Below are 12,663 nucleotides of genomic sequence, written 5' to 3' on the forward strand. Positions count from 1 at the left end.
ATTTACACCAGCAGACACACACAGGTAGTGAGACTGTTACCTTTCCATTATCACATCCTTGCCCCAGAGATCCGAAGACATGGCACCGACCCACACTGACCCACAGCACTGCCAGCACAGTCACCGTCAGCGGAGCGGACGTCGCTTCTCTCGGCATGACGACGACCAGTCAGTCGAGTTTAGCTAGAAGTCATAGCGCACCGTAGGTCCTCCACGTACAGAGTGGCCGAAGAAGTGACCCTTTAAAATGCCCCAAAACAGAAAATGTGTTGGGTACAGAAACATGACCAAAGAGCGGTAAGAAGTACGGATGAGGGTCAACAAAGTAACCGTCCCTCTGTGCCGGCTTTCCGCTAGCAAACGAGCGTTAGCTAGCTCCTCTACATTATGAAGTTAAACTAGACTGACAAACTCGTGATTTAAAACACAAAAAACGTAAATAAAAGAAAGCGTATTTCTATCCTTCGCCAGAGTTTGGTATACAACCTAAGATACAGCTACACGCCGTAACTTCTTCCGGATAAATTTCAAAATAAACCTGCTGTCTTCCGTTGACCTTACCTAAAGTTGCTTCTCTTTCCACACATTAGTTGTATTCAAGAGGAATTTAAAAATATATATATATATATTTAAAATGTATTTTGATTATTATTTTTTAATCTTCAAGTGGTATTGTGGGACTTCATTTCGCTCTTATTTAAGCCCCCATTTCCGGATCTCAAGCCTGTAGCCTTTTTAGCTAACTTCACTGACCAGTTGTACTACGGAAGCGACGAAGAAACAGATTCAGAGGTATCAAACACGCGGCTCGGGGACCAGTGAAAGGGCCTGTGTTGTCCCGCTGACTAACTGCTAAGTGTGAAAATTGCAGTAAAGTCCTTACAGTCCTCTGAGCCACGCCTCACTTTATTGGTTTATTGAAGATGTGCAAATATGCATGGAAAAAAGTATATAAGGCAAAAAGACTTTGTATGATAATAACATATATGAAAGTCAATATTTGAGATGAACACTTTTATTCTTTACAACAGCCTGAACTCTCTTAGCCAAGCTTTCTTGTCATTTCTTACATTGCCCATTCCTCTCCGGGCCTCTTGAAGGGCATTAAATGCTCAGGTACATTTTTTATGCTTGAATAATTCACAGCTCAGCGTCAAGTGGGTTTAAAAAGAAACCTCTAAAAAGGGTCTGTACAAGAACTGGACTGAAAATGGGTGGGAAAAAACCTTTGAAAGACTTTCGGAAAGCACTATTGCATTTTACTGCATTCTAGCATTTGGCAAAACTTTGAATGGGGCAAATTGCATTTGGACTCATGGTTTTAGTTTTTCTAAGCATTTAAACATCTTCAGAATGCACTTTGTTGCACTTTAATAAAATTTTAATAACACAAATCCTTCCTTTTTAAATAATGTTTCTCAGTTTATTTTTATTTTTCTCACTCCAGATCAAAAAGATTGTATGTGGCCCAGGAACACCCCTGCTTAGCAGAATGTTGTGGTTTTAAGTTAACCATGATCCTCCTCTAGGAGGCGACATAGCAGCAACATGATTAAATCACTTCTCTCTCTCTTTCTATTTTTTCCTTTAATGCTCCACATTAAAGGCAAAGAGCTTTATTCCTCTAAACCTATTCCTACATTTTGGAATCATGGATAGTTAAAACATTTTTTTTGATAATTCCCTGCTTTGACCTGCTAGAGCAATGGCAATCCTCCTGCAACACTTTCCAAATGTTTTAATTCATGCAGATAATGCCCACAGGCTACATTCCAGTCATAAAACTAGCACCACCTGTTTGCACAGGTAAACCAGCCTTTCAAGCTAAGTAAGTCTCATAACACAAACAGATGGTGACAGTCAAATACAATGTATGTAAGCAGCTTTCTGAATAAGACTGAGGCAAATAAATACAATTTAGAGAATTAGATCAGATAATCAGATATCCTCTTAAAAGACAGCCGTGAACTTTTCGTGGTGAAAAATAAGTAGTGGGTACAAAAAAAAGATAACAGACAGAACTGATTGGTGACTTTCTTTTATAGTGACCTTTATTTTGAAACTGATGTGGGGAAGTTTCTGCTTTTGGCCCTCCCTGTTTCTCCACCCCAGGGCTCCACACACCCACACCTTGTTATAAATGTGATCAGGTGGCTTTGTTAGATGAGACCTGGACTCCTGGAAAGAGGAGAGAACTGGACTGAAATGGAGTCCACCCTCCTCAAAGGTTTGCTATTTGTTAACTGCCTTGTTTCTTTTTTTCTTTTACAGTTTGAAAAGTGTGGATTAAATGTATTTATTTTTGCATAATGGCTTTTTAAATGTGCAGAATAATCGCTGCAGGGAGATTTCAGCTGATGCACTCCTACCGCTTCATATTTGTAGACAGCAGGCTCTTTTTAAACCTTTCTCCTGCTGTCAGGGGTGTGGCACTTCCCCAAATTGTTAATTATTAGAGTATTCACTGATTTATAGCCAACTATAAAGTATATGCAGGCACAGTTTTGGTGTTGATGACTGATTTTTAATTTCTTTGTTTTAACCTGGCTGTCCTTTTAAGAAAGTTGGATAACAAGGAAGTCCTGGTATATTATGCTGTCATATGTGTTTTTTATTTATTTTAATATTTTATTAAAAGTGCATGTTAAAAATAGGCTGATAAGACAGATGTTTGTATACACAGATTACTCATTAGTTGAGCGTTCAGAAAAATCGATGTCTTTCAGGCAGATATTTGTAACACTGCTCACCTCACTTGTTTAACTGCAGGTGGAGGAGACACTGCAGGCGTCCAGCCTGCAGCGGTGCCCTCTGGCGGTTCGCAGCCCCCGGCTGAAGTAGAAGGGCCTGCGGAGCTGGCCAAGACGCAGGGAGACAAGACTCAGATCGGGAAACCTGCAGGAACAGGAGATGAGGTGAGCAGGAGAAACAAAGCACACACGTTGTGACTTCTCCATTATCTAATGATAGTGAAGCAATTAAAGCAGCTCTGTTCACAGGCTCAATTTCCCCACTGAAGATAACACATCTACTTCTCTTGTGTTTACCAGGAGATGTATTCACTTGACAGTTCTCCAGACAGCGAAGATGAGGGTATCGGCAAGAAAGAAAAGAAGAAAAAGAAGGTGAAAAAGAAGAAGAAGAAAGTAAGTGTGACAGAGTTCAGTAAAGTGAACTGCCGATGAAAACGGTATTGATTGTATTTGGAATTTTTTGTTTGTAAATATTTTCTGGTATCTGCTAAGTTAACTCAGCAGTTTTCTTAAGGATTTGTCCTGACGGGAGCACATGTGGTGCTGAAATCATGAGTTACAGCTTCTTACAGAGGAGTGGAGTACAGTCAAACAGGAGAGAATCGTTTGTTCCATGTGTGGCTCAACTGTCGCTTGTTGCACAAGTGGTTAACGACATAGCAGGGATAGGTGTGTGCATGTGTGCTTGTTTGTGGAGTTTTCCTTTATGTGTGTTGCCAAGTGCCTGAAGGGCCTCTCCCATATGCAGTCACAGACACAACTTGCCCTCGTATGACAGAAACTCACTGGGGCGTGTTGGCCATGGCTCATTCCTTCTCATGTATCGTTTCATAAACAAAAGATTGTTTACATAAACTTCTGTACGTAAAATTAAGCACTAATATTCTCCTTCTTTCTTAACAGAGCTCCAGCTCCTCCTCTTCTTCATCTTCATCTTCCTCCAGTAGCTCCTCAGACAGTGATAGTGAGGTAAGTTGCAGATTGGCATGTGCTGATCAGGGTTTCAAGAGGAAAACTATTTGTTCAACAGAAATCGAAATAAATGCGATCGTCACATGTGGAGCCATGGAAGAAAAACACTTCTCGAACAGCCACTTCAACTTTCAGACCGAATGCCTCGTGTTATTTCCAACCACTATTTGATATGGAGGTCACAGTTTGTCACACACCACTTGTAACACTGGGGCATTTTTAACTAGTCAGTGCGAGCAAAAGTGTGCACCAAAATGTTGCTGATGCATCCGTGCAGAGCACTTTGTGTTTATTGGTAAATTGTAGTTTTGCTGATAAAGTGACAAAGCAGTTTTACCCGCACACCCACATGCATGACACACACATTTACACCTAACCACAGATCCTGTGATGGGTCTTTGAGAGCCTTTTTTAAAAGCTCCTGCTAAGGTCAAGCATCCAAAAGAGTTTTGTGAGGGCTGTCCAGAGCGCTTTTGTTCTCTGTATGTTGACACATGAGACACAAAGTCAAACACAACAGCAGACCCTCGACAGAAGTAAGTTGTAATGATTGATGGCTGATCTAGAGCCTTCAATTCTAATGTAATAAATCTGAATAAGTGTGTAATTTCTGTGATCATGTGACTGGTCTGTTTTCCAGGGTTTTCTTGCTCACATGTAGCTTCTGTATGTGCTTATTACCAAGTAGAAAAACACGACTCCCTTGCAGCTCCATGCCTGCTCTAACCTGTCATTTACCAGGTGCTGCCATTACATGACTTAGTCATGACAACATTGCTTACAGTCATTAATTGATGTTTGCTTATGTGAATACCCTTCCAAACACTTGGAGAGTTTTGCAGTTTTGTTTATGTAAATCCTTACGAAAAGCAGCAAAGTCCTTAGCTGGAAGCACAATTTCAAATCGGCTCACATGGGATTGATTGTCCCATTTAATTATGTATCTGCCTCCAGTGAGGATACTGTCTAAAGATGTTGTCTGTTCAGTGAATATTTAGGGTGGATTGAATCTAAAAACTGCATTTTTATCCTGTCTCTCAGCAAACTGATAGATAAGCACGCCAGTCTTCTCCCTGCTCTTGTCAATTTCAGCTCTTAAAATAACTCAAGGAGCACACAATGACTCGCAATTCCAGTTTTGTCTAGTTTTCCAATTTTGCAACTTTTAGATGACTGCAGTCATATGATGACATGATGTGGGTGTAAAGACTGGAGACTCAGGAAAAGCCAGTTATTTTGCTATTGCATGATTTTAAGATAAAAAGACAAAGGTCAAAGACACAAAGCAACAACCAGTTAACCACCTAGTGGGTCACCTCAGATAGGACTTAACAACTGATGAGCTTTATTGTGACTTTATTTAACTTACTGAAGTAGAAGGTCTCAAAAATAAGTATACAGAGCAGCAGAAATGATTTCTCAACAGGCGATAGACTTTAATGTCCTGATCTGAAATGACAAACTATGTGAGAGGAACACGCCCATTAACAATGATATCTTTTGCATCTCATCCAGCTACCCATGAGTTGTGTCTGAGAAAGTTATGTGTCTTATCATGAGAATACAGTAACATATCAGTTGTGTGCATGCTTCCATGCATCACTGCTCATGCATGGTTATGCGTGGATGTGCATACTGTGAGTTGGTTTTGATGTCTGATTTTGAATCCTTCTCCCGAGTCTTTTTTATTAATACAAATGCAACACTGCATGAATACACGCGAAATAAAAATGCATTTACGAAACAACTGCTGTTCAATGTTTCCTGGCAGGATGAAAAGAAAAAGAAGAAGAAGAAAAAGGAGAAGGAAAAGAAGAAGAAAAAAGACAAGGAGAAAGAGTATATCCACGACAGTGTCGTCATATCTCAGGCTGGTAGGTGATCTACGCTATTTCACGATGACAGTTTGTTCTTGATTTCTGCTTTGCAGCGTTCGCTCGATGAGCCTGAAATTTCAATTAAATCAAACGGCTAGTTTGTTTAATTTGCCGTTCACAAACAGATACTGAACATTCATTGGGTTATCGTGGAGTAGTGCTGAGGTCAGCTCACAAAGCCAGAATGGGGGCTGTGTCTAGATCCCCTTTATAACAACATGTCTAAACCATCCTGCAACCCCACATTCTGTGATCATAGTAGACCAGCTGTTTACATAACAAAATGTCTTTTTGTTTCCAGAATGATTAAACTAATGCATTGCATTTTGTTGCATTCAATCTCACCAGGTTCCAATGGCCAAATAAAACATGCAGACGATCTTGGTCAGGTGAGAAACAACTCAAGTCTGTAATTTTATACATGCATTGCTAAAGAGGTCGACGCTCCAGTAACACCTGTGGTATAAAGAACAGCTTTATTAATCGACCAACATGTTTTTTCATCAGGATTTCATCAGATTCATGAGAAATGTATTGCAAACCATAATTTACATGCCGTACATGTTTAGCAGAGAAAAAAATTCTTAATTTGAATCAATCATATAGGTCCTGTGTACCGATCCACCAAACCACTCGGTTGTGTGAAAAACAGAGCACAATACATCAAAACATTCCAAACTTATCATTGTAATTTTTTTTTATTTGTCTCAGGATTTTAGCTCATCAGATGATGAGGATGACAAGAAGAAGGAAAAGAAGAAGAAAGTGGGTTTAATTTCCCCTCCAAAACTGGCAAATTTTACGACGACTAATTGTTTAATAAGACTATCAAATTTCAACATACCATAAATGACAAATGACAGAGACAAAGGTAGACTATGGTAGGTATGGTAGACTATGTTAATGAATATGTATTATACGTCCTCTGTCCTAGGAATCTTCTTCCTCATCATCTGACAGTGAGGACGAAAAGAAGAAGAAGAAGAAAAAGAAGAAGAAGGTGTGAAACTCACCATTGTCACCACATGTATGTAACTCTGAGGAAAAAGACAGAGAATGATTTATACTTAATAATTTTTATTCCTTTCTCACAGCAATCCAGCTCTTCTTCATCTTCTGACAGTGAAGATGACAAGAAGAAGAAGAAGAAAAAGAAGAAGAAGGTATGAACATCACTACGATGTGTCTGTCTGCCTGATGTGTCTGTGTTAATGTGCAGACACAAATAGATTTTATGTGAATACTTTTTATTCCTTTCTCACAGGACTCCAGCTCCTCTTCTTCTGATAGCGAGGATGACAAGAAGAAAAAGAAGAAGAAAAAAGACAAGAAGAAGAAGAAAAAGAAGAAAGTATTCCCTGTGTTTCTTAATTTTCAAGTGAATAATGTATTTTACTTCTGTGTTAAAACTCATTAATTCAAGAGATTTTTGTGTGTTAACTATATATTTTTTCCTTTCACAGGACTCCAGCTCCTCGTCTTCTGATAGCTCTTCTTCTTCATCCTCTTCTGACAGTGAGGATGACAAGATGAAAAAGAAGAAGAAGAAAAAGGACAAAAAAAAGAAAAAGAAGAAGGTATTGTCCAAGCGTCTTAATTTTCAAGTGACTAATCTTTCTATTTCACTTGTGTTTAAAAGTTCATTAAGACTTTTTTGTTTTAAATACATTTGTTTTTCCACAGGACTCCAGCTCAGATAGCTCCTCTTCTTCATCTTCTTCTGACAGCGAGGATGACAAGAAGAAAAAGAAGAAGAAGAAAAAGGACAAGAAGAAGAAAAAGAAGAAGGTAATGCCTGAGGTTCTTAATTTTCAACTGACTAATTTCTCTATTTCTGTATCACAGTTCATTGATGATATTTTGTTTTAAATATATTCATTTTTCCACAGGACTGCAGCTCAAATAGCTCCTCCTCTTCTTCTTCTTCTTCTTCTGATAGTGAGGATGAGAAGAAGAAAAAGAAGAAGAAGAAAAAGGACAAGAAGAAGAAGAAAAAGAAGGACAAGAAAAAGGTAAAACAGATGTGGATGTTTGTTGTCCTCTTACATTCATATGATGTTACAAAATATACAGTCAGTATCCAGGCATGAACAATGAAGAAGAAACTCTTACCATAGGGGTTTCATTTCTTTATTTAAACAACAAGATGAATGATGTTTCTTTTCCTTAATGCAGGATTCCAGCTCTTCATCCTCATCTTCTGACAGTGACAAGAAGAAAAAGAAAAAGGACAAGAAGAAGGAGGACGATGAGAAAAAAGTAAAGTAACTTGTGTTTGTGTTTAATAAAAGCATCAGTCCTGTTGCTCTGTGATAACCCGCCTACAGTGAACACATTTGCCCTCTCACTGGCTTTTCACTATCAGGAAATGATTCCTAATAACTCAGCTTTTATCATTTTGAAAGTTTGTGAAGTTTATTTTTTTAGCTTAACTGTGTGCGTGTGCTTCTGTGTCTTCTTTCAGGATGAAGAGCAGAGCGATATTGTTCTGTCAGCAGCAGGTGAGTGTTTTCTACTTGCTCTTGTGCACAGTAATATAAATCACAGTAGCCAAACATTTACATTATGTTGATCCTTTTGGTTGCCTTTTCTCCATTTTTGTAGGTGGTGTGATTCCAGGACCAGATGAAAAGGTTCCTGGCAAGGTGAAATATTTGCTCACGCATACTTTTCACACTACACCTGCATGCACAAACTCAATACGTGCAAACAAAAGAGCGACAGCCGATGCAAACTTATTCATGATCATTTTTCTCGGTTGCCAGTTTCAGGTTTAAGTAAGGACTGCATGATGTTCCTTTTATATATTATGATTGCCCTGTTGGACTCAGAAAAGATGATAAAGCTGAGAATGGTTCAGTGCAAATTTATTGTGTGGCTGTCAAGTTGCTAGCCTAGATAAGAAGTACCGGGATAGCTAAAGATGACGGTGCACAAGAGACAAAAGCTTGAGAGAGATTAATGGAGCTGACAGGTTTTTGGGATCAGCCTCAAGTGGCTAACAGAAGACCTACAGTTTTTTTTTGTTTAATTTTTCTTGCTCTGGAGTTTGTTGCTTCATTGAAAAGATGATTCCACAGGAGTTTTCAGTGTCCTTGGTTTCTCCCCATGTTGAGAAAAATTAAATGTTTACAGCTGACTCAGTGCTTTAGGGAGCCTACAAACAGGAGTGGTCACATCATGGTGACCACGTCCTGGTTTTATATAGAAAGGCATGACAGGAAGAAAAAAATATAATAGTTACTTTCCTTTCCCATGACAGCTTCAAACTTCAGACGATTGCAAAGTCTCCTCTACATTGGCTGGTATGTATGCTTCTCTAGCTCTTACATAGATCAAATAGCATTGATGGCATTGGCAATGGTATTGATGGCAATGATGTTTCCTGTCTAGCAGGGGGAGTAGAGGCAGTACCTGAGGATGGCAACCTGAGTGATGATGAAGGAGGAGGGGAAGAGAAGGACAAAAAGAAGAAAATGAAAAAGAAAAAGGTAAAAGATTGTCAGCTACCCATACAGAACTCTAATAACAGTACTACTACTAATAATAATATATACTAATAATAATAAATTAAACTTGTAATTGTTCAACTCTTTTACAGGATTCCAGCTCATCTTCTTCTTCTTCCTCTGATAGTGAAGATGAAAAGAAGAAAAAGAAAAAGAAGAAGAAGCAGACAAAGAAGAAGAAGAAGAAGGTGGCTAGAAAAAGTCTAAATATATATTTTACAGAAAATCGTGTATTTCTGTTACTGACTGACTGATGCACTTTCTAGGATTCTAGCTCTTCTGATGATAGCTCCTCTTCTTCCTCCGATAGTGATGATGACAAGGTGAGAAGAACATCTACAAATATTGCCATTTTCGTCTTTGCAAACACATTTGCCGCACTCAAAATTATGAAAGATAGAAGATTGCACAATTTAAATTGAGTCTTCTTTTTCATATTTAGAAAAAGAAGAAGAAGAAGAAGGACAAGAAGGACAAGAAGAAGAAGAAGAAGAAAAAGAAGGTGAGGGGGCATCCACTTTAAGGTTTTAGGTTGACTTTATTTATTTATTTATAAGCTACTGTAATTCCTCTAAATGAAATATGTTCCTTGTTTTTTGTCCAGGATTCTTCTTCTTCATCAAGCTCCTCAAGCGATTCTTCTAGTGATGATGATAAGAAGAAAAAGAAGAAGAAGAAGAAGGATAAGAAGAAAAAGAAGAAGAAAGACAAGAAAAAGGTAAAGAAGAGTGGACTCACTGCCTCCTCCTCCTTTGTATATTTTCAAAACTCTGGTTCCTATCCGTCTTATGATTGTGTGACCTCACTATCATATTTACATCCCAGGATTCCAGTTCCTCTTCGGGTTCTTCTTCCAGCAGTGATGATGACAAGAAGAAGAAAAAGAAGAAAGACAAGAAGAAGAAAGACAAAAAGAAGGTAGTTCTACCCTGTGTGATGGAAAAAAAATGTGTCTCTGCTCATTTTGGTAATCATATTTGTGAGTTGATGAGTTTCTAATGCTTCCCCTCTGAGCAGGACTCAAGCTCCAGTTCAGGCTCCTCTGGTAGTGACAGCGACAAGGAAAATAAAAAGGAGGAGAGTGAGAAAAGGGAGGAACAGGTAAAATGACCTGTAACATGCTAATATCATCAGATTATATGAAAGAAAAATGACAAATAATAATTTTAGTGTTATTCTTTTTTACCGAAGTTTTGGCTCCTCGGGAAGTGAAATCAATAGAAACAACAAAAAAAGCTTTTAATCTAAAAATGTTCAAAATGGATTGTTAATGTTCATTTCCAGGACCACCTTGATGGTGAGCAAAGCAGCCACTCTAAAACCAGCATTTCAGCCTCAGGTAGTGGTGGACCTTCTGCCAGCTCCAAGCCAAGTGATACTCCCAATGTGTCTCTTACATCTCCTGCCTTGAAGCTGCATCCTGTGAGTTCTTCAGCTGCCACCAAGCCATCCCTTGTAATCAAACGTCCCAGCTACATGGAGAGCCTGATGGGCACCCCGAAGAAGACTGGAGACAGCACGACACACTCCACTAGTCACTTCACCTCAAAGGATCTGCTGTCAGGGCCCAGACCTTACCAATATTAAGATTTCATAGATCTTAGTTATCAGCCAAAATCTGGCCTACATCACAATGGAAGCACTTAAATGTAATCATGAATGCTTTAATGATGTTACCTTGGGTCATGATTTCATTGGAGTAAATTTTACAAAATAAATACACCGCTTGATTAGAGAGAAAAGATTTGTGTTTTTAAAATTGACAAGTTTACAATTGACAGTTGTAAACTTGTCAATTGGTGGTGGAAATGTCAATTTATGATCACAACAGGTTAAAGGTTTGAGAAATAAAAGAGCATGAATTCATGTTTGTGGTTTGTGTTTGCCGTTATTATTACTAGTTGGTGCATCAGCACTTTCTACTAGAGGCTGCTTTCATTATAAGCAGTAAATTCTATATCTACAGTTAATTACAATGTAAATATTTTATACATGTAACTACTCTAAACTACTGTCAGGAAATACAAATTATAAAAGATAAAAGGAGTTGCTTTATTCTTTAGCAACTCCATTCAATTGCTGAACCACAATTGATCACCTCTGTTACCCCTTGACATAGAAAGCGGTATGCACTGCACTGATTACTAGGTTGAGCATATGGTTTTAAATGTGTGTTGTGCTGTGTCATTTTTGGACCCATGTGGACCATGTGCCCCAGTAATTATGGTTGCCCGAATTTATGTTACAGTGGGACACAGTTGTGACACGCGCAGGTGTTCCCCCAGACCCAATGGCTTTTGCTGCTGCATGGAGTTAAGAGCAAGGCAGCACAAGCTATATGTCTTTCAGAAAGCAGCAGTGCCATTGTCACACAGTATTTGAGATTCCAATATGTATGTGTATCTATACATGGAATTAGCCTCAAATAAATTAAATGAAAGCCTGTATATATTGAATTAAAACTCAAATATAGTGAATGAATAAATCAAATGAATCCTGAATAAATAGAAAGAAAGTCTGAATATATTGCATAAAATTTATGTTACAGAAGCTCTGGTGCCATCTTCTGTTTTAGATGTGTAATATTATAGCATGTGACATAACTACAGGTCATGGAAATCACTGCACAGGCTCAGGACCACTTCCAGAAATCATTGTCTGTGAGCACAGTTCACTGTGCCATCCACAATTGCAGGTTAAAGCTCTATCATCCAAAGAAGAAGACATATATGAACATGATCTACCTCTTCTTTAAAAGATCATGGAAGGGTTAAAAACTATTCTGTAGTCAGAATAATCCAAATTTTTAAGTCATTTTGAAAAACATGGACACTGTTGCATCCTTGAAATAAAGAGGAGAGGGACTATCCGGGAGGATGGTAGGAGGGCTGGAGCTTATCGCAGCTGATGTGGGGGAAGCAGGTGGACGGTGGACAGGCCAGCGAGCAAGGTTATGTATCAAATACGCACAAATAAGAAATATAACACTACCTCACAACGTCTCCCTCTCACCTCACCGCAAGAACGAACTGCGTTTGCTGGGCGTGGTGCGGTGTTGAACACGTGACTTAGGTGCGGTCGGTCACTCCAGATTTCCTGAAAAGTAGTAGCAGCGAGAGCTCGCTGACAGAGTCTGTTTCGGAATCGGAGAGAAGAGGCGCATAAGTAATAGTCACAATGAGTTTCGATCTGTCAGAAGGTAAAAATATATTGCAGCTTTACGTGTTTTTTTTCTTTAGCTGCACTCTTCTGTTGTTCGAAGATTTTGCGCTTTTGTTCGCGCAAAACCTGCGAACAGGTTTTGCGCTCCATATTGCGATATGTGGACACATGGTCCTTAAAACCCTGTCCCATCTTTGTCTTTGGCAGCTGCGGGTAAGGACGAGGAGATAAAGAAGGAGGAAGCACAGAAAGATGAACTCAATTTGCCCTGGGGCAAGAACAAAGATAAGGACAAGGTAAGACTTTTAATTCGCTTTCCAGAACAAAATGTGCGCTACGGATGGGAGTTGCATAAACACGGTGACGAGAATTGACATCTCCTCTTGTAAA

At 38.9% G+C, this 12,663-nt stretch overlaps 1 protein-coding gene and 3 long non-coding RNA genes across 5 annotated transcripts in view; 3 read left to right on the forward strand and 1 right to left on the reverse strand.

Annotated features, from left to right (window-relative positions):
- Positions 1 to 615, reverse strand: part of tp53i13 (tumor protein p53 inducible protein 13) — a 7,880-nt gene extending 7,265 nt beyond the window's left edge. Inside the window, exons 1-2 of one of the 2 annotated variants that reach the window (XM_005750399.1) lie at positions 562 to 615; positions 41 to 240 (exon numbers count right to left, since the gene is read on the reverse strand). In XM_005750399.1, the coding sequence (XP_005750456.1) occupies positions 41 to 157 (117 nt within the window). In that variant the 5' untranslated portion in view covers positions 158 to 240; positions 562 to 615. Of the gene's footprint in view, positions 1 to 40; positions 530 to 561 lie in introns of those variants that run through there. The other variant, XM_005750398.2, reaches the window with a different exon arrangement.
- Positions 616 to 6,573: 5,958 nt separating this feature from the next.
- LOC102203410 (uncharacterized) lies at positions 6,574 to 7,140 on the forward strand. Its single transcript, XR_312201.1, has 3 exons — positions 6,574 to 6,602; positions 6,867 to 6,980; positions 7,066 to 7,140. It is a non-coding gene; the product is annotated as an uncharacterized LOC102203410 (long non-coding RNA).
- Positions 7,141 to 7,837: 697 nt separating this feature from the next.
- LOC102203601 (uncharacterized) lies at positions 7,838 to 9,215 on the forward strand. The gene is made up of 6 exons (XR_312202.1): positions 7,838 to 7,861; positions 8,067 to 8,103; positions 8,207 to 8,247; positions 8,865 to 8,907; positions 8,996 to 9,093; positions 9,204 to 9,215. It is a non-coding gene; the product is annotated as an uncharacterized LOC102203601 (long non-coding RNA).
- Positions 9,216 to 9,267: 52 nt separating this feature from the next.
- On the forward strand, positions 9,268 to 9,576 carry LOC102203892 (uncharacterized). The gene is made up of 3 exons (XR_312204.1): positions 9,268 to 9,299; positions 9,378 to 9,434; positions 9,554 to 9,576. It is a non-coding gene; the product is annotated as an uncharacterized LOC102203892 (long non-coding RNA).
- Positions 9,577 to 12,663: the final 3,087 nt, after the last annotated feature.

This window comes from Pundamilia nyererei, unplaced genomic scaffold, assembly GCF_000239375.1.
Source record: "Pundamilia nyererei isolate P.nyererei 1_Seehausen unplaced genomic scaffold, PunNye1.0 scaffold00272, whole genome shotgun sequence".
NCBI lineage: Eukaryota > Metazoa > Chordata > Actinopteri > Cichliformes > Cichlidae > Pundamilia > Pundamilia nyererei.